This window comes from Cuculus canorus, chromosome 1, assembly GCF_017976375.1.
Source record: "Cuculus canorus isolate bCucCan1 chromosome 1, bCucCan1.pri, whole genome shotgun sequence".
Lineage (NCBI taxonomy): Eukaryota > Metazoa > Chordata > Aves > Cuculiformes > Cuculidae > Cuculus > Cuculus canorus.
This window is the reverse complement of record NC_071401.1, coordinates 176,550,419-176,573,155: the sequence shown is the minus strand read 5'-3', so window position 1 is coordinate 176,573,155 and position 22,737 is coordinate 176,550,419. Positions and strand designations below refer to the sequence as shown.

At 37.0% G+C, this 22,737-nt stretch overlaps 1 protein-coding gene across 2 annotated transcripts in view; it reads left to right on the top strand.

The window, feature by feature from the left end:
* The window catches only part of TMEM117 (transmembrane protein 117), a 232,981-nt gene that overhangs the window by 127,773 nt on the left and 82,471 nt on the right, over positions 1-22,737 (top strand). For both annotated transcript variants that reach the window (XR_008448091.1, XM_054055837.1), the window contains one exon: positions 3,053-3,150. Coding sequence is in view for 1 of the 2 variants with exons in the window: in XM_054055837.1 (XP_053911812.1) it covers positions 3,053-3,150 (98 nt within the window). In the remaining variant the exon portion in view is untranslated. The remainder of the gene's footprint in view (positions 1-3,052; positions 3,151-22,737) is intronic.

Sequence of the window (22,737 nt, the reverse complement as noted above, 5' to 3'; positions counted from 1 at the left end):
TTTCAAATTATTGTAGCATATCAGATCAAAAGGAACAGTTCCATTTTCTATAGAATCATAGAATCGCTAGGTTGGAAAAGACCTTTGAGATCATCGAGTCCAGCTGTACCTGTCCACTACTAAAGCACTTTATCTACATGTCTTTTAAATACCTCCAGAGACGGTGATTCAACTACCTCCCTGGGCAGCCTCTGCCAGTGCCCGATAACCCTTTCAGTGAAGAATTTTTTCCTAATGTCTAATCTAAACCTCCCCTGGTGCATCTTGAGGCCATTCCCTCTGGTCCCTCTAATAAAAATTCTGAATTGTAGCATTTTGCTATTAATTTAATGATTGCAACATTCTGTTTTGAAAGCATTATAGTTATTTTCATAGTTAATGTGAAATAAATAATATGAATAGTCAATAAAGTAATATTTTTTATTTAGCAAAGTGAAATTTAATAGTCTGTTACATATACAAGGCATACTAATTTTTTATGAAAATATTTAGCTGTGGCATGTGTGTTACTTAAAAAGTCAGACAATATGTGTATTATGCAGTTTGGGTTGTGCTCTTTAATAAAGTGTAACCATTTCTCTCATGAGACACTAAATAAAATGAAAGAGTATACAATCATTATATGAAGAGGCCATTCCTTTCTGAATTGAAGCAGTGTAATTAATTGATTAAAGTATATCACGTCTCTCAGTTAAAGAAAAAAATACATTACTTAATTACTTTGTAAGTAGCTTCCCTGTTTTGTCTTGATTATGTAGGATGCATGCATGCAAAGAATTACTGAAGTGATCTATTATTTTTTATTCCTGAGCATACACAGTGTTTTCAAATATAGTCCTGTAAAAAAGAGAGAAGCTTTTCTGTCCACTAATTTAAATACAAAGAGAGAGGGAAAAATACACAAGCACACATCTCTTTATACTATGTAGTGCAAATTAAATTATAGTTTATATTTTTTCTTTTTCTGAAAACATCATTCTAACAGTAGCAGTGAGTTTTTGTTGTTGCTGTCTAAAACTTATTTGCACTAATATGGTCTTGAGTGCTTTTCTCCTGTGAGCCATTTTCCACAGTGATTGTCCTTGACCAAACCAGAAAATGAATTTGATTTCTCTAATGCAAAAAATAATTGGATTTCTCTTTATGGAATGCATCCCTTTAATGACTGTCTCTGCTCGAGCCAATTTAGCTGCAACTGACCTGACATTGATCTGGTGATATGACTTTAAATAAATGCCAAAGCTGAGAGATGAAAGACCAACTGTCTGGTATCAGAAAAAGAATTTCCTGTCTTGTCTTGCCATTTTCCTCAGAAAATGTCTCCTTCTTGAATGTCATTCTTATAAAGCATGCTACTCTAATAATTGGTCATAGAGCAGCAGATTACACCATTCTACCCAGTATAATATTTCCCAGAAAGTGTATGAAGAAAATATTTTGAAAATTGCGTAAAAGCTCTCAAAATAGCTTTTCTTATTTGCAGATATTCATTACGATGTAGACTATTCCTAAGAGAAAAAGATATTACCAAAGTGTTGGATTAAATCTTTACAGAGGTCTTGCACAGTATTAGGCATTTAATGAAATATTTATTCAGATAGCATCTAAATATATCTTCTAAAAAAGTATCATAGCATGCTACTCTGAGGAAAGATTTACTTGCAGAAAACAATTAGTAAAGATGGTGTTTTGGGATATAAACTGTTATTTCTTCAGACTAGGCTTAATGGCATAACAAAAACCTAGAATGTGTTTTATCTATTCATTTAACTTATGCTTTGGACCCATCCATTCAGGCTAATATGTTGAGCACGCTTAATCTCAAATGGACTTGGATCCATAATTAGAAGTTGACTGTCATTTATGTGTAGTTTTAATTTAATCATAGGCAATGTATTCTTTTTGATAAGCACTGTTAATACTACTGATTGAAAATGGTAGCTCACATTCTAGACTGTGAACTCTATTTTAAACCCTCTGTATACCAAAATTGATGTAGTGGAATATAAAACCAGGAGATCTTGACTTCAACTTGAAGTTATTTCCTTCTGAAATCTTATTGAGAGTTATTTTCAGACTAATCAAAACAGTAAGTAATTTTCCACTGTGTACTGATACTGATAGATACTAGGAATTTGGCTTACTTATCTGTATTTTGAAGCAGGTGATCACCCCAATTTCCCTTATCTGTTCAATTATTTCTTAATCTTTCCATATGGGTAAGTTTTCCACTCTTCTGGATCTTTTGCACAACAGAATTGATGAGCTTAGCATAATGTAAATTTTGGTGCAATTTAGTACAATTATCTTAAGTAAGTGGGTATGAAAACAGCCTCCCGAGGGTGCAAGAGCCTGAGGGGTTTTCACCTCCCTCATTTAGCTGAAAGGTGTTTTTAATACTTCTGTGTTCCACCCAGAAGTAGTGCGTGCATATTAGTCTCAGGACAGAGAAACAGATGGTCTCCTTAGATAAGAATTACGAAAATGAGAATAAATATTTCATACTTCTAAAATTTTGTGCAAGTTTTAAGGGATTTCCATGTCTCTGGTCTCAAGTGTGTTTTTCTTACTGATACCAGGAAGTGAGAGGGGATTATAAACGGCATATAGTGCTTAAGTCACAGGCTCGCACTCCCTGGCTGCAGTTCTGATTTCAAAAGTGGAAATTCTGCCGATGCTGCTCTCAAGGAAGTTTCTCCTCTCTTCCACGCTGGACCAGAAGAAAACTTCATAGCCTTAAGGGAATGTAGATTATACACTGTAGGTTGCTGTAACTTTTAGACTAGTTCTACTTCTTGTCTTTGGATTTCCAAGGGTTTCTTTGTTTCTCCAGGAGCGGTGTGCACTTCTAGGGGCAGCGTATGTAGGCCAATATACTTTTATCTTGATTGCAAATAACACTAGAGATACTGTTTTTCTACTGTCTAAGTATTAAAATAATCAGAACTGAAGCAGGTGTGTCATACATAGAAAGAAGTGTTCATAAAGTCCATGTTAGTACTTCCTTTTGTGACACCAGTTTAATTATGTATTATTTCTTCTTTCTCTGTAGGTCACTGATATGATGCTTCAGGACAAACCCTACCCAGACTGGGGAAAGTCTGCCAGAGCCTTCTGGAAGAAAGGAAACATTAGGATCATTTTATTCTGGTAGGAAAATAATAAAATCAAACTATTGTTAATAAACCTTTTATAGAACATGAAAAAATGAGTATTCTAATTGTCCATGACAGAAATAAATATGAACAGAATATATGGTTGAAAAAATATGAAACTTGGTCTAACAAAACATTAAACATCACAAAAGATATATCTGACTGAACAATTCCTAATAAAAATAGTTAGTGTAAAAATATAATTTAAAATTTAATTTAATCATACTGTTTCTTTTATTATATCTATTATATTATTTATAACTGAGTTGCAAAATTTTTTTATATGTGATAATATTTAGACGTCCCATTCTCAGTCCTTGTAATTAATGTAAATAAATATGTGAGTGTCCTATTGTGACCTTGATATTAGTTACAGCAATTCTTTGAATTAACACATGAGTAGAATTTCAAGTGGTTAGTCAGCCTCAGATTGTTTAGAAAAAAAATTCTAAAACTCAGTGGGAAAAATTGTGAGGGGCAAGTGTTTTTTGACTCCAAATGGAGTTTCTGCCAGGTAAATTGTAACTGTTAAAACAGAATACGAATTGAATTTGTCTGAAGAACTTAAGGCTGAAAGTGAAAGAAACTGGAAAGAAAAAAGCAGAAAACCTCAATTAAGTATCTGCCAGCTTACTGTTTTTCAAAGAGTAGATTCAGAAGGAATTGTTGCAGAGAAGTTGAAAGATTTATTAACATGGATCCTGCTACAGAAAATGCAGTGAAATATCTATAATGTTGAAGTAGTTAAAAAGAGGTATTTTAATATATTAAACTGAGGCAATTAAAGGAAATAATAGCAGAAATTAAAGGACTCAAAAGGCAAAATCAAAGGGCTGACTGGCTGCAGAAAAGGTTTATAAGGAACTGAATGGGCTCAGCTGATGCAAATTTTACTAGCACTTAATTGCCTATTGAATAACTGAATGTTAAAATTTGACTATTGTTTTGGTTTTGTTGCTTTTTTAAAAAAAACTGGAATTACCCTACTTGTCTGTAAGTCTGAGTTCAGTATTAGCTAAATGGATTGAATCCATCATCAATAATAGAATCATGAGCAAAACTCTAGATTAAATTTTGCTAGAAGCAGCCAGGGTAGCTTTGCTGAAATAAAGCCTTCTCTGATACGTTAGAAGTCTTTGAACATGTCATGAAAATAATGGATGAGGAAGAAATGCTTAATATAATTTATTTAGACTTTCAAAAGGCTTTTGACAAAGTTCTTCACTGAAGGCAGTTAAGAAAACTAGTAACCTCATAGAGTGTGCTAAACATTTAGGAATCATCTCAGAAATTAAAATTATAAATAAAATCATACTTTTCTACTATGGTGATAAGAAAGGGAGTCCCATTATTTAATATTAGAAGTAGTATTCCTGTTTCTATGCATCATATATATTAGTGACATTACAGAATTTAGAGATGAAGTGAATAATTTGACTAATGCTAGCATGGAAGAAGGAACTAGGAAAGCTAGCTGGAAAGAATAATATGATTGAAAAGTTTGAGCTAGAGACGAGGCTGGGCTCAAACAGCTCCTTGTCACCATTGCGGGACATGCAGAGGAAGATTCTGTCTTATTGCCTCTGGGTGGGCAAAAAAGTAAAGCAGATGAATAAAAAACTACTCAGATAGGTACCCAGTGGGCAAGCCGTGATGACAGTGTCATTTGGTTAAGTCAGCAAAAAGCTCAGTCTAGAACGTAATTGATTTTTTTTACCCTTGTCTGAAGTATATCCTTGTCTGAAGGACTGGAAAGGAGAGTAGTTAAGAACCATGGAAAAAAAAAAAAGAAAACAATTACATAAAAAGTCTGGAAGAATGGAAAAAAAAGAGTTAAAAGCCGAGTGACATGATAGGGAGATTTTGAATTTACATACCAGACAAGGAGAAGAAAAAAATACTCTTAGAAGTACTTAAGTATTCTTGTGAGAGATGTTTTGACTTCTCGCAGTCTAAAATTTTATAAATCCATATTTTCTTTCAAATAACATTCACAGTAAAAAATCCTACCAAAAAGTTTAAAAAGAAGATAAAGTGAAAAGTTATGGTTTTTTCCATGCATGATTCTCATACTAAAGGGTATGCTTAATGAGGATTTCAAAACCTAGAGGGTGACATAAATGCTTGTATTTTTAGCTTTAAGTAGTGAAATAAAATAGCCCTCGGCAACAGTCTACATTCTGTAGAGACATTATTTAGATAGCACATGTTAGGCACCAGTAAAAGTAGATGGGTTTTTTTCTCTAATAAATAGGAAAAATAGAGGGAGTTAAAGTATTGACAATGTTATGCATGATAATATGGGGTATATGGATTTCATTTATTGTTGTTTAAGGAGTATGATGTGAGCAGCCTCATTTCTGATACGTCCTAAATGAAACATCCCCATTAGTATGTCTTACGCAGCTACTGGTATGCCCAAATCCATTTATTCAGGACATTTCTTAGCGACACACCTGTTTAGTCAAGATAGTGCAATACAATGCACTGTATTTTAATTATTGCAAATAACTTGATATGAGATTCATGGTTTGAAGTGGTTGATAAAACAAAAAATCTTAGATACATGCTGGACTTGTTCCGTAAATGCCATATTTATTTTCAGGTTTTCTTTGTAAAATTAGAAAACACCTGTAAATGTAGCAAAGGCAGAATGATTGTGGTGGGGATGAAGGCACTATCCACTTCTTTATAACTGTTATCATGGGGCTGCTTTGTGTCTCTCATTTGGAAATGTTTTCAGCTCTCTAATGCAACTAATTAGCAAAGATTTTGATTTAGCTTATCACCTCCTGCTGCAAATCATTCCTTGGAAGCATCATCAGCAACTGGTTGTTGGTTGCTCCTGAGGATTCTGGCTGCCTTTGGAATGTTCTTACAATATAATTCTTCCAAAACCAGCTCATTTAGCTCAAAAATGTCCATTTGGTATTTGCTTTTGTCTAGTCCATTATTAGGAATTCATTGAAGTGCTTTTTACTCTATTTTACAGTGCTGGGGTGGTGGTGGTGGTGGTGTCTCTGTTAAAAAAGGTCTCTGATTTGGTCATTTCCAGCTCTATTAGGTGGCTACTTTGTCCAGAGACCCGTTTACATAACACTGTTACTGTCTGTATTATAAAGCATCCTGATACAATGCAAATCAAAACACCCTTTCTTACAGATTTAAGAAAGCATATTTTCAAGAAGCCTTTTAGAAAGCAATGAATTATCTGAAATCCTGGTGGAATTACTGGAATGGTGCAGATGTGTTTGTGGGTTATAAAAGAAAGTTACTCCACAAGGAGTTTAGTGCCTGCACCTCCTGTGAGGCTGTGGCAGAGAGACAACTACCTCCAATGCTCTGTAGTTACTATTGTTTTTATGAAGTTACAACCATGGACTGAAAAAAATCTGGTTTATGCTTTTTCTGATATGTTGATAATTTGGGTGGTTTAGGAGAGACAAAATATATGACCCCCTGAGAGGGTTGGCAGATGTAACAAGAAAAATAGATTAAGCCAAGTAAAGATCATGGATGAGACTGACAACAAGCCAGTAGCAGTAGCTAGTGATAAATAAACAGGACAACATAGAACAGTAGTTACTTTTAAGGTTGGGTATTAGAGGAAGCAGAGGGGGAAGTACAGTATGAGGAGACTGGTTTTTTATTATTCCATTTAAGTCCTAAAATCACTATCTCCTCATTACAATGACTTCTGCAGTGACATCATGTGGGGAATCAGGCATAGTAGTTAGAATAGGATCACCAGGATATCTCTGAACTGTGCATGCAGTTTGGTTAATAGAGGCAAGACCTGAATACTCTCTCTTGACAAATTATTACAATATTAGTTGTCCTCAAATCTTTCCTAATAGAGGATGGGGGGTAATTACGATGAGCAAGACATAGAGTTCTTCATGTGAACTTTTAGCTCTACGGGAAAAGAGAATGACAATGAACAAACCTCAAGATTACTGGAAAGCAGAAAAAGAGCTGCTGAGGTCTCTGTGACCAGAGAAGACAAAACTGGTATTCAAAGGTAGACTGTCAAAATGGGGGAGGGTGGTGATAGCAGTGGATTGTGCAGTTGAATATTGATTGCAGGCAGGGTGACAGAATATATACAAGCTAAATGTTTGAATATGCAAGTAGCAGACTGGAATCCATTTCTGTGGTGTCCCTGGCTAGACATTCATTGTACGTGTACACAATGATCAGTCTGCATTGGTGCAATAATGTGTCTTTGACACAAGACTTTTCTCTGAAATAATACAAAGCGCTTACCAACATGGGGAAGAAATAAAATAATATGGAGAATTGTAAATTTGTCATTCCCTATGTTTGCCATGTTTGACTTTGCAAACTAAATAATCTTATTTTAGTGTGTATTTCCACAAGTTCTCTGTAGCTTTCCTTAATAAAAAAAATAAAACTGCACATGCTCAGAATTGTGTTAGCAATCACAGTGCTTTGTTGATTCAGCAAGGTAGTAAAAAAGGTTTAAAAGCTTTTATTCAAATTAATTGTTCAGAGTTGCTACAGACTACTAATTCATGTGCATATGTAATGTTTATAGAAGATTGTGTTAAACACGGGTTTGTGTAGGATTCTTAATTGGGCAATATTTTGTTCCCTGGAAGTAGAGGAAGCTTCCTTATGAGATAGATAGTGGCCTCTTCCACACAGAAATTAAACATAGTTTCTTTAAGAGGTTTTCTATTATGCACCTATTTGAGTGTTTGGATTGCTAAGTCATATTTCCGTATTCTGTGCTTTCGTAGTCAAGATGATAAATGCATACTGGACAATTACATTCTTTTCACTTCTATGAATGTAGTTCATACATTTGTTTCAAGAAACAGCTTCTTGAAACATCCTTTCTTTTCATTATAGACTGCACTGAGAAAAGCTAATTAGGCATTATAGCTTTGTCAACTTAAATTATATACTAAACCAAACAAAACAAACCTTTCATTAAGTTTGAATTTGTGCAGTCCACAAATACAACTTCATGAAACAACAAAATAATTCTGCCTATAATATACATGCTTATGGATACACATACATTATTCTTTCCCTATCTGGAGACATTTTTCTTCTCTTCATTCTTTCATATTGAATTAATCTGTCTTGTGATAAGATACTGACTACTGAATGGAAACCTGGAATTATCTACAAAGTGAGACAGATTTCCTGGTAAATAATACAAATAATATTAAAGAACATAAAAATATTTGATGATATTATTGCTCCCAGTAAATCTTATGCTGTAACCAAAATGAATGACTTCAATTTGGATTAGCAAAATAATAAAAAAGTTCCTTAGTATTTTGGTTTTGTCTCAATACAAGATATTCACTAAGATCATCCTTAGAGGGTTTATATTGAGTAATCTGACTAGTAATCTGGGCAGATATTGTTAAGTATATTCTAAGAGGATAAAACTGTCACTGATCGGTAATTGTTACATTTAGTCTGGCAGTCAAGAAGTATGATTACTATTTCTCAAGATGTGACTAAAATTTTCTGAGAGCAATGTTTCTGTTATGTGTATTATTGGTGAGCTGTGTTGTAAGGTTACAGTTGGTTAACATGAAAAATTGTTGAAAATAAATCATTGTAGTCGAGACCACTGGACTTTCTTTCATACAAATGGTAGTTGTTTAAGATTTCTACTTAATCTTAGTTTTCAATGAATCGTTAACCCTGTACAAACTCTCTGGTTCATGTTCTAAGGAATGCTTTTCCATTTTGATAGCAAAGGGTTTTTACAGTGTCTAGTATGGAAAAGTAACAGTGGTCAAGACTAACCAGATGGTTGAAGTTTGGCAGCCTCATAAGTCAGACCCATTTTGGGGACTTCATTCTCTGAAGCCTTCCCCCTGCTCCTCAGTGCATGAAGACCACATTATTAGTAATTCAGTGTTCTCCCATCAATCTGCTCTCCCCAGTGAACACTGTTTTCAGCTGGAAGCATTACTCAACCCCATTGCATCACTCAGTCCTCCTCTAAGATGCTTCTACCTCCCCATTGATTTCCAGTACATGCAATCAATCCAGTCCCTGGCGGAACACATCTGTCCTTTTGCTCCTTCCATTCCTCTCTTGCTCCAACACAGCAATAGCCCAAAATGCTGCCAGTCTGTGCAGAAGCAAGAAGGAAAGGGCAAGACAGATCTGGGGCTCTAAGCCAGTACAGTGGTTGGCTTCCAAGATATCATTTGCTGCTCTAACATCACGGCCTGTCTCAACCTTTCTACAGCTTTTCTAGGAAAAGCCAAGGAAATAGGAGCATCTTGGGAAGTGCAGTCAGTCCATGAGGGCTGCCCATGAGGCCACATGGAGTATGTTATTCATGGACTAGTAATGCAGTGCATGGGAGGTAGAGGCTTTAAATGAGATTACTTATAGATAAGCAGAGAGAATGTATCCATATGTGAGGGAGTGTGTGTGAAAGTCTCCCATCTGTCTCACCTATCAAGGAAGAAATTTGTATCTTGCCTATGCCAGTCTGTTTGGAAAGGCTGTGTCATGCATTTTCTATGTACTCTATTCATGCACTCTATTCATGATAGGAATATGGGTGAAACAAATCATTTTTCATCTCCCTTTTCTTCTCAGAAGGAAAACCCTTTCAGGGAGACAAAATCAAGTTTAGGAAGCTCTGAGAGCACAGATTCAAAAAAGGGCAGAGAAGGAGCTTGAGGGATGCCAGTTTGTGTATGGCCAGGCCAGTCGAAGATATTCAGCTGCTTTGAAGAAGCATATGAGGCAGACAGCAAGCTACTGTGTTGGACTGCTCTGACAAAGACTGTGCTCAGCGATGTTACCAAAATGCAAGGCCCTCACAAATAATATCCTCCAGAGGCTTAAGGAGAAGCACGTTTTTTCTCCTTATGGATATTCTTATTCAATATTTGAAAATGCTTCAGTCATTATTCTGGGGAACTGTTATTTCACGAAATTTGTTGTGTTTAAGTAAACAGGTTTTTCATACTACTTCTGTTATTCATCCAAGGTTCTCAAATTGAATGTTGCACAGACCCTTATTATTCTGTGTGTAGGTTTTTAACAACACTGTGTCAAGTAGTCCTGCAGATCTGAAAGTCAACTAAAATGACTGAAATAATTTTCAAATAATATTTCTTTGTAGGAGCAATTGCAATGGGGATGTCATGTAACCTTACACAAACACAATGTCACACCACGGCGAAGTATCTGCAAGCTTTAAGTCAGACCTGCTGTCTAGCATATTAGGATGCAATAGTGCAAATACAAGCCGTATGGATACTATACATTTAAGTGTTGTAGAAGGAAAGCTGAGAAAACGGTGATCTGATTATAGCCGGTTGCCCTTGCAATTACCAAAATAGTATCTTACACAAGAAAAGCGTAATACAGATTCAGAGGTTAGAAACTGACTCCAACAAAATCCAGCAACAAGGAATAGTTATCAGCCAAAAAATTGTGATAGTCTGGTAAAATACATATGTCAGATGGTTAGTTTAGTTTTGTGAAAAACAGTTGTAATTGTGGTGTTACTGACTAGAGCAATTAATTTCATGGATAAACTGCATGTATCATCAGCAATTTAACTTCCCAGTTTCAAGTCGTTCAACCCATGGTGCCAGGCTTGTAGGAGATGGTTTGAAAAGTCCTCAAAGTCAAACTGAATATATGAGAGCGGTGGCAGTAGCAGGCGCTATTGCTATGTCCCTTTTCTAGCTGTGCCCTCGTAGGTGTGTGTCAGGACTACTCTGTGGGTATCTGTGCAAAATACCATAAATCTGTAGGATGTGATGTTCAGAGAAGGTGCTGGAGCCTTATCAAAACGTAAGTGCCATCACTAAACCAGCTCCAGGACACTGTGCTGAGTTGACGTGCTTCAAAAAGATATTTCTAGGGTAAAGTAGCCTTCCAGGTGATACTTAGAGAATCAGAAGGGACATATCTCTGGGTTTGCCAAACATTGACTTCTCAATAAATGTATCCATAACTAAGTAGGCTTTTGCTCTGTCAGCAGAATATCACAGTTTCGAGGTCGCACAGCATGCACATGAACTGCAAGTTTTTAGAAGGGGGAATGAATTGCAGCTATTTACTGTTTTCAAATAGGATGTTAGAAAATTGAGACAATGATCACCATAAAAAATGCCACAGAAGTCATTTTAAGAAATTAAGAAAACTGAAGTTCCAAACCCCAGCAAGTTAAAATTATTAAAATTACTAAAATTATTGAATTTGTAACTATTTTTCAAACTTAACCATACACTCTGTGAGAATGATGTGCCCGGTACTGTAATTGTGAGATCACTTTCACATAAAGTTAGGTTTGTTATTTATCTTGTTGAAGTTACATGAGGTGGTGTCGTCCTATTTATTTTTTTCTGAGGGAGTCACCTACGGATCAAACAAAAACACATGTTGTTTCTTCGTTGTATTTGCATGAATAAGAGAAGGGTTGGCAGAGAGGGAGAGTGAGTGTAGCTTTCCTTTCATTTGAAGCAGGACACAGACATGCACATCCACACACAACCATGCACTCAAGACAGAAGTAGAGGGGAGGAAGGGAGCTTCTAACACCCCTGCACAAACACCATTCCCCTGGTAAGTTCTAGTGTGGAAGCATTTCGTGTCCTGGGGTGTAAAACAAGATTCATAGAGAAATCTGGCTGAAAGATAGTTGTATTGAAGAGAGAAAAGTATTGTTCATTAGCTACAGTGGGGTTTTGGATTAGGCTCATAGATGTGAGTTTCGTCTTTGATTTGGTTTAAAATTCTTTGAACTGCTGTAGTATATATGTATTTTATAGCATACAGTTCCTCAGCCAGTTTAAGCTTTTTGAGTTATATTGGGTATCTACTTGCAATTCAATAGCTGATAGCCTGTTAGAAAAAAGAGCTGGTTTTATTCCTACATAATTGCTAGATCCCCAAGTGTAGCCCTCATAATTGGATGGATATGGCAACCCATCTAGACCTCTTTTAAGAAGTACATTTTATTCTGTCCCTGTTAGTGAGCAAGAGGTATATCATGAACTGTTACTAAAAATATTTTATCAAATGTATAGCTTTAAGAAAGTATCTTAAAGTGCAGTGTCTGCAATGTTTCAGTAATAACAGTCCTTCCAAATGAAAAGGCTCACAAAATCACATTCTGTGCCAAAAACTGAAAAGCTCTAATTCTTAGATGAAGATTTTCCTTCGCAAGTTTCAAAATGTTTTTCTTTGAAACAGGCAAGTGCAATCCTCAGTTCAGGCACAGGGCAAGTGTAGAAATGATGTTGCAGCAAGTCTTCTTTTAGCACCATCTCTCCACATTCTACAGAGTTTTTGCTGAGTAGGAGACACCTCTGCCTCCACTCAGGCCCCATGGAAGAATTTCAAGCAGAAAAGTAGAATTAGTGATTTGGCTGCTTGTTCTGTCAGTGCCTCTTCCTGCTTAAGCGCTTTCCTTTCCTTCCTCTTCCACAGTATAAATCCATTTGTTATTAGTAAAGACTTGTTTTTCTATCTTTAGCATTTACAGCTAGCCTAGGCCTCATTCTAGAATCACTCTAAAAGTAGGATGAGTATAGCTGTCAGGTAATATGCATTGTGTGATCATGTAGGAAGAAGAAATTCTGAAAGTTAAATTATAACAATGTATAATCAGATAGTTCTGACAGTCTCCCCAAGACAGAAGTTCCAAGTATTGCGATTAGATCAGCATCTGTGCTATTATTCGTAAAGCAGAAGAATATATTTCAGATTATCAAGGTAGACATTCACTGTCTTGCATCCTTTCTTCAGTGTGCAGAGGCCAGGCAAAATCAAAGCCCAAAATGTGGTCAGTTCAACCAGAACTCAAGTCTCTTTGGGGAAGTTTTAAAGAATCCATTGCACAAAGAAATGCCACATGGAGAAGATACAACCTCAGCTAGTGGTTTTGTGTAAGATGTGCACTATAAAAGCCCACAAGAGCTCAATGGAGATTAGAAAATGAATGCTTCAGCTGCTTGTGCTCACAGTCAAAGTTCGTAGACTTTGCCATGGCTGGATTCCAAAAATCAATTCAGTTTTGTAAAATAAATGTGATGATTAACCTGATGAAATTATTTCCCGGTCTGGAATGCTGGCATACTTTTTAAAACTTGTAATTCTCTGTAATGACATTACATTAAATTTGTGCCTTAAAATTTGCTGATGTACATAGCTGAACTTCTGACTCATGATCTTTCTCATATTCCCGTATTCCCCATAAGCATTGAGTATTTACAGGTTCTGGAATGGAAAGCACATAAGAATACACAATACTACAATCTGGTTTTTTATAATGGCAAAGATTGCAAGAAATCATGATCATATCAAGTGTTTTTTAGCTTTCAGATCTGTTTGAAGAAGCTATTCTGAAACTGATTTGTGTCCAGTAGAAATCAGTTTGGAAATTGATCCTATGGGTTTTGTGTGTAACTGGAAGCACTAACACAGTGAAACTGTTCCACCAATATTAATGAGACTGTTTAACAATGGGGACTAAGAAACTTTCACTGGGAACACTTTGGATGAATTGTACGTCTTCCACTGGTTTCAGGAGGATATAGTTGTTGTCATCCATTGAGCATCTGATTAAAAAAATTTTATTCCTCTCGGTTTCCTGAAAATCCTTCATGACAAGACTTCTGCTGTGTGTTGGACATCAGCAGAATTTTGCTAATAAAATTCAACAAAGTTCTTTCTACCTTTTCATCCTGTTCCACTGATGCAGACTACCAAACATCAGTAGACTAACAGTGGTTCCAGTGAAATCACAACTCAAGATCCAAAGTGTTGCACAGGACTAGAATGTGGTTGTACTGATTAGTCACTTTCTAATTGGTGATGCTTTAAAAGAAGGAGGGGAAAGCTTGTCCAAATTCAGCTATTTATAGCTAACAAAAAAAATGATGAGACTGTCTTTTGCAAAGACTGGGCCTAAAAGTGGAACAAGAAATTATTATTGAAATGGTTCCAGACTTAATCGCCTATCCTTTTCTGTCCCTTTCAGATTTTTATACCCCATGGCCGCTAGCAGAATAGAGCCATTTCAATAAAAATGAAAACTTAATTAAAACCAATGTTTCAGGATGTGCTTAACAGGACTATAAATATGAATGTACGTATGATTAGTTAGTCCTTGTATAAAACCTCATTTAGATGTAAGGAACGTTTCTTTTGTTTAGTAATTTCTTTTCTACTTCAAAAAAAATCAATATGGTTGTAAAATTAAAAGAATTTGCTGACAGCTATCTTAATCAAGACATTCAGCTTTAAAATATCTGGATAGTTGGATAACATAATAAAAATATTGTGGCTGTATTTTTATTTCAAATAATTGCATGTTGTCTGTCTGTAACTGTGACAGTAGCAAAAGCAATGCCTAAAACAAAGAGTAGATTAAATTGTCAGTAAAATCACTGCACAAGGTTGTTAACAAAAGGTGCCCTACAGGGCTCTTTGTTTCATAATGTATGTTTTGATACTTTAGCATCTTTTCTGGATTTTTTTTTAACAACTCAAAAAAAAATCACATTAGCAGTTAAATCCTTATGATAACAGATATTGGTTAAATTTCAGACCATGCCTATTTGCAGTACTTTGTCTAGCAGGAAGGTATCGTTCTGAACTATATGAATTTGTTATAGTGACTAATCAAAGTCAAGAGCTTCAGTAAACAGTGTTTAAACAAAGATACTGTTAATACAGAACTAAACATTTTCTATCTTTTCAGATTCTTTACCTACTGAAGGAATTATCCCTTCCTTGGAGAAAAAACACCCTGGCTGCAGTTTGGTGTAGTTTGCTTTGTATTACTGACTGTGTCAGTATATTGGTGAGCACTGTGCTCCGCCTCATGCAAACAAAGAGTAAATCTTTCTGGTTTTCAGTGGGAGGGGCATCATCCCTTCTTGCCTGTGATAAATGAAGGGGTAAAGCAAAGCCAGGGACAGCAGCTAGAAAAAATCTCTTTAGCCTCGAGAAAGACCCATATTTTTGGAGGCTTTGTTCACTGCTTCTGTATTTCTTTTTTATACTTCCTACCAGAATCCACTAGTTCTGCCATGGAGTAATTTGAAATTAATTTAATTAAGTAAAGAATATCTTGCAATTCAGAAGATAGGCGACAAAGGCCAAACAATTGTCAAAGTATTACATTAAAATGGAGGAGGTTTTCATGTTAGTTTCATGGCTTGCTATGCCTGTTTTAGTTTATTCAAAGTCATGCTGAATATAAAAAGAAGAAAATATTTCCTTTTTTTTTTTAAAGATACTACATTCAGCTTTCTCTCAGTACTGAACAAACATTCATTTTGAGATCATAGAATCACTAGGTTGGAAAACACCTCTGAAATCATCAAGCCCAATCATACCTGTCCACTACTAAATTGTATCCCTAAGCACTTTATCCACCCATCTTTTATCCAGTGATGATGACTCAACCACCTGCCTGGGCAGCCTGCGTCAGTGCCCGATGGCCCTTTTGGTGAAGAAATATTTCCTAATGTCCAATCTAAACCTCCCCTGGCGCAGCTTAAGGCCATTCTCTCTTGTCCTGTCACTTGGGCGAAGAGACCAACACCCATCTCTCTACAACCTTCTTTCAGCCTCCTCTTATCCAGGCTAAACAACACCAGTTCCCTCAGCCACTCCTCATAAGACTTGTTCTCCAGCCCCTTCACCAGCTTCATTGCCCTTCTCTGGACACACTCCAGCACCTCAATGTCTTTCTTGTAGTGAGGGGCCCAGAACTGAACACAGGATTCGAGGTGTAGCCTCACTAGGGCCAAGTACAGGGGCAGAATCACTTCCCTGGTCCTTCCCTGTTTCTGATACAAGCCAAGATGCCATTGGTCTTCTTGGCTACCTGGGCACACTGCTGGCTCATGTTCAGGCACTGTCAAGCAACACCCCCAGGTCCTTCTCTGCCAGGCAGCTTTCCAGCCACTTTTCCCCAAGCCTGTAGCGCTGCAAGTGGTTGTTGTGTCCTGAGTGCAGGACTCTGCACTTGGCCTTGTTGAATCTCATCCTGTTGTCCTCAGCCAATTGATCCAACCTATTCAGATCCCTTTGTAGAGCCTCTGTGTGCTCAAGCGGATCAACACTTTCTCCCAGCTTAGTGTCATCTGTGAACTTACTAAGGGTGCTCTCAATCTCTTCGTCCTGGTCATTGATAAAGACATTGAGCAGAACAGGACCCATGCATCTGATCGTGCGACGGTGTTAGCTCCAATGCAAACTCCTGGGTCTTTGTGCTTTTTCATATGTTGGAGAACTGCATGATGTGTAAAATGTGCATGATATTTTTTTCTTTTCTTTCTTGTTCTAGTTGGTTAGTTACTTTTCATTTAGATGGGTTGGTGTTAATTTTTATTTGAATTTATACAGAATTGTAGGAACTTTAAATAATGAAGTGCCCTAAGGTATCTCTACTATAAACTGATGCAAATAATAAATTTATAACTTTTAGTAAATAGTTTTCTATAAACAACCACCCATGGCCATTGTTTCACAACAAACAACTCTCATTTGGGCCCTCCAGTGTGCCAGCAATGCACAGCACAGAAGCAAATGAACTCTCTGCCCCAGGGAGGTTACTGACTGGAATTCCAATTTTAAAAAGAATATGGCACCGAGATATGCTAAATCCCTCATCTACAAATGCGTATTTGCTGCTCACAAAAGTAGCATGCCAGTAAAAAAAATGGTCCTTGACGTATGCTCAGCTCCAGTTATTTGCATGCTTTGACCTGACCTCATTTATTGAAATATTCAAGGCCAATTGCATAGTGCGAGAATCAAAGGTCTTGGGCAAGGAAATAGAGTGAGGCATGTTTTCAATGATAGTAAACGTGCTAGAAATACCTTATTTGATTTTTGAATGATATATTTAGTTGAAAGAGATAGAATTTAGATGGAAAACAATCATCTTTAGATTTATTTCTTATGGAAAATCTGGGGGAAGATAGTACAAGCAATGACAATGTCATTTTTAGTGCATTAGTTCTCAGGATGAAACTTCTTTCCGAGGCAGGCCCAGATTTCTTGTCTAGCTTCTCTGCAGTATTCTGTAACATGAAGTCTAACATATCCATGCTTCTAAACTTTATAAATAAAGTATAATTAAAAAAAAAGTGTTTCCCAGGGATACTTGCAATGTATGAGACAAGGCTGACCAAGCTACCTGACCATACCTCTGTTACAAGGAAGTCTATTATGTATGTAGCCATTTCTCATTCAAATGTGATGCAACTGATTTTAGTTTTAACATCTTAAGTACGAAGGGTTTAAGGCTGCCTGTAGTTTTCAGATTAACCCAGAACCAGGCAGTGCTTTATGGAGGTCTTCAGGATTGTTTCCTTGGGGTGGCTTACTTAAGATTTGAGCTGCTGCAATTTAATCATGCTTATCTTTAATAACTTGAACAAAAAAATTTTTGGTTCATAGAAGAATAAATTACACTTTACAATATTGTCTTCATTTGAATAAGACCTTAAAACCATTCAGCCTTTCCCCTTGTGTGCAGCTGAATTGATAAAATTATCTGAACTTCTTCAGTTTTATTTTTATGGAATGTAAAAAATTTATACTTTCTCCCAAAGCAAATTAATTTACAAGATGCAAGCACAGACAAAAAAAACATCTGGTGTGCAATAATAATATTTCAAAGAAAGATTGTGTTATGTTTCAGAAAGGTAAGATTTTGTACTTAGAATTAAACTTCTGTTTAAAGTGATATTTAGCAGAATTTTTCAACCTATTGTATCATTTCCAGCTCTTCCTACCTGAAACATTTCTGTGGAGCAGTATTTTGGTGTCCTCAGTTAGAAGTACCACTTTCTTCTTGTGCCACAAGTCATTTCAGTGTCTGCAATTGGCTGGTTTGAAGAAGCATGCACTCTCTTTTAATCTATACGCAACCTCAATTAGTGTTCAGGTCAGTAAGTGGGAAGACATTTATGGAGTCAATCATTTTGGGTTAAGGAGTACACATACTGCAAGTGTACTAATGGAATGGAAATAATGCCTGGAACATCTCCAGGACAGTCACGGTCTCAACGGAGCAATTAAATATGTATGAAGAATGTTTGCAGTGAAGTTCAAACACATCAGCCTAAGGCTTATATTTTTGATTTAATTTATTCACAGCCTTTCTCTGTACTGCTGCTTGATGGCCCTAAAACACTGCTGCACACTGCCTCCTGCATCGTCTATGTATCCACTGACTGACAGATACAGTGACGTTTGCTATTTTTAATCACCATCTCATGAGCAAGGAGTAGACTCTGTAGTAGAAAAGTGCAGTATTAGTATTCAGGTTAACACTTTTTATTCATTAATAGATTTGACATCATTCAGAGTATGGGAAGTAGTCTTCAGAATTAATTCACACAGTGTTTGAGTATTTAGCAAAACTTCTTAGCCTGGATATGCTGGCATTGTTAGATCTTCCAATTGTAGTAATGCATGATATAGCCTATATTCCGTATCTTCATATCAATGTTTTTATCCTTCATGGAAGAGATGCTCATGCTATAGCTAGAGACTGCTTTTTTATTAAAAGAGCTCTTTAAAAAGTTAGTGGTATTATTTCCTGATAATTGTCATTCCTTTCAGAATGTATAGAAGAACACATGCTATTTTCAGGGTCAGTAAGTCTTTGCTTTCTCTGCTATTTTCAGTAATAAATAAAACCAAACTGTTTGGGACTTTACAAAGAGATTTTATTTCTTTTGATGGGTCTCAGTTCTATGATTTGTCATGGATCAGACAGCAGTAGCATATTGATTGGTTTCTCTGTTATCAATTCAAAAACTATGAGTACATAGGACTGACATATAACCAAGTTTAGAGCTCTTGGCAAAGGAACTGAGCAAAGACAGCCTTTTAAAATGATTACTGGTAATGTAATTACTTGTGGAAGATGTATAGATTTCACACATATGGAAATACCAGCATCTTAATACGCTCTTTAAGCAATAACATTAGTGGAATGAGAGCTTGTGTTCCAGTAATGGCATAGACTACGGGTGGATAATGGCATGGTGAAGCAAAGGCATTTGTGTAAACACTGAGCTAAAGCCAGAAGTGTGCTTTTGTTTCTTTAACTAGTTTCAGGGTAGTTATTGAAACAAAACTTACTTTCTAATGACTTTGTAATTATTTTATTAAATGCAATGTAATTGTGAGGCCTCAAAGGTCATAGAATGTCCTGAGTTGGAAGGGACTCACAAGGATCGAGTTCAGCTCCTGTCACTGCACAGGACAGCCTCAACATTCACACAGTGTGTCTGAGGGCATTGTCCAAGGGCTGCTTGAATATTGTCAGGCTTGGCACCACGGCTGCTTCCCTGGGGAGCCTGTTCCAGTCCTCCACCACCCTCTGGGTGAAGAACCTCTTCCTAATATCCAACCTAAACCTCCCCTGGCACATCTTCCTGCCATTCCTTTGGGTCTTATCATTGGTCACCAGAGAGAAGAGATCAGAGCCTGCTCTTCCTCCTCCCTTTGAGAGGAAGCTGTAGACCGCGATGAGATCTCCCCTCAGTCTCTTCTTCTCCAGGCTGAACAGACTAAATGATGTTAGCTGCTTCTCGCATTGCTTTCCCTCTAAAACCTTCACCAACTTCCTGTCCCTCCTCTGGAGATTCTCCAGTAGCTTGACATCCTTTTTGTACTGTGGCACCCAAAACTGCACACAGTACTCAAGGTGGGGCTGAACCAGTGCAGAGTGAAGTGTGACAACCACCTCCCTCAACAAATGCAGTGCTTGATGCACCCCAGGACACAGTTGGCCCTCTTGGCTGCCAGGGCACACTGTTGACTCATGTTCAACTTGCTGCTGACCAGAACTCAAATATCCCTTTTCCTCAGGGCTGTTCTCCAGCCTCTCACTCCCCAGTCTGTACGCACATCCAGGGTTGCCATGTTCCAGGTGCAAAATCATAGAATCATGGAATGGTTTGTGTTGGAAGAGACCTTAAAAATAATCTGATTCCAACCTCCCTGCCATGGGCAGGGACATCTTCTGCTACATCAGGCTACTCAAGGCCCATCCAACTGGACCCTGAACACTTCCAGGAATGGGGCCTCCACAGCTTCCCTGGGCAACCTGTGCCAGTGCCTCATCACGAAGAAATTCCTCCTTGTGTCTAGTCTAAATCTTCCCCTCTCCAGTTTATAGCCATTCCTCCTCGTCCTATCACTACAAGCCTTTGTAAAAAGTCCCTCCCCAGCTTTCTTGTATGCCCCCTATAAGGCATTTGCCCTTGTTAAGCTTCATGGGGTTGGTGATTGCCCCGTTCTCTAATTTGTCTACATCTCTCTGCAGGGCCTCTCTGCCCTCAAGAGTCCCAATAGCTCCCTTCAATTTCTTGTCATCCGCAAACTTAGTAAACCGTCAAGTCCTGAATCCAGGTCATTTGTGAAGACTGGTCAGGAGAAAATATCCCTGTTTGTATCCATAGATAATATCATCAACAATGCTTATGAAAAATATGTGATGTTAATAAGACCGCTATTACTGGAGATGCCAGTGATATGTCATGGGAGTGTCCCCAAATCATATCATTTTCTTTAGAAGCAAAATTAATGTAGGACTTCCAGTTCAAGCACAGGGTAAGCAGTCTTGGAAAATTCAAGAAACCTTGGTGCAATGTGGACAATTGTGGTCTATGGCTTTTGATATCCACTTTTAACAATTAAGATGATTGACTTTTCCTAGTGAAAAAGAACATCCACATAAGTATATTGAAATAACCACCTGACCTTCATCTTTTTGAAATCAGTGGTAAAAGCCCAGTGATCTTCAATGAAACTCTAAAAGGCTTTTAGATATTGGCAGCTTTTTTTTTCAGTTAGTTGTAGGGGACATTTTCCTCTGCAGTATTTAATGAGCTCCATACCATCCATGCAAACAGATTTTTTAAGCATACAATGACAGACATGCTGTTTGATTAGTTAAGTCTTAAATGCTTTCTTTCCTCACCTTTGATAATATTTACCCTTGCAACTTTTAGATTTCTTTCTTCACAATGTTGGTTCATATTTTCCTACATGTATGTTTATGTTTTTGGTTTGGTATGGATTTTTTTTTTCTGCTTCATCAAGCTCCTCTTTCCAGCCATTTATTGAGTTTTGCTGTTGGCTTGATGTTTTTCTTAAAGGCTTATTTTTCTGATTTTGAGTAGCGGTACTATTGTTAAGATTTTAACCTTATGATTTTTGTATCAGAAACCTGATGATTGGGTTATTTCTTATGATGGGTGGGCAAATACTGTGGCTTTACAAGTGCCAGAAGAAGTTGCATGCTTACCTTGTATAGCATGGCATTCTAAACTGCAATACGCCTCGTGACAGCAGGTTATTCCTCACAACAGCAAGATCAGATTAATAAAGGAAGCTGACGCTAAGATCTAGGTATGTGTACTCAGAAAGTGATGCATATGAAAAATGCTTTACTCTTCCAGAAAAATGAGTCATAGCCCAAATATTCATACCTTAACCATCTGAATTTACTATCTTTTATATAGATTTTAAACATATAAATATATTTAAATGTCCCTTGGATTTGAACTACAGGAGATTTGTGGGGCTTGCAGTACTTCAAAACCTCAAACTATTTAAATATAATTCCCAGGCTGTGGATTTAGGATCCTAGCTTAAGACTCAACATAAGATTGTATTAGAAGGTCTTTCCCTGGACCATATGAAAATTTCACAAATTTTAAGTGTCTGTCCATCTGGTCAGGTCATATTAGTATGTTCATTTTTGAGTTTTCTGATCCGTTTGGAAACAGAGACAGGTAAAAAATGATAGGAGACATGAACCACTACTTTGCAACACCGTTATTCAATTTGTCTCCTCACTTTCATAATTTTAGTTCTTAAGGTCATTCATGCTATTTGGAGATCTGCAGTGAGGTGACCAAGGTAACTCCTAGCACAAGGACAAACCAGAGCTCCATCAACTTAGAGAGGCATGATTCAACTTCGGTGTCTCTCCCTGAATGAGCAGAAAGAGAAAGGAGACACTGTTATCCCATTTGCAAAGTCTGAATGTGTGGACAGGGTATAGATGATGCCTCTGAGATCTAGGCTTTGGATTTTTCAGGAACCTTTTGGCTTTATGACACAGTTGTGCTCGTTAGGGGATCCACTGACTGTTACGGCTCAGTTTTATCATTCTCTGCAGCATGAGCAAACTGGAAGAGCATTAACAAGATTCTGTTTTGGGAGGAGGTGTGACTATATTATAAAACAACCCCAGAATTAAAGAAGCAATCAATTTGCTACATTTTATTAAATTTTTAGGTAACAAATGAACTAAAACTAAGCAATCATTAGCAGGCCTTGGGTTACAAAAAGAACTAGCTTAACAAAACATCAGTCTGTAATACAAAATGCGATGACATAAGTAGAAAGCTCTTGGAGATGTTTTTCATCATTTAATTTCTAAAGAGCTCCTAGGACAGAGCTTTTTTAAGTAAAATTGATGACAAGGTCCAAGGTGGAAGAATCTGTCAGCACAGCAGTCACACTTCACCAGTGTGGTATGTTATGCAGGCGTTCAGATTTTAAGCAG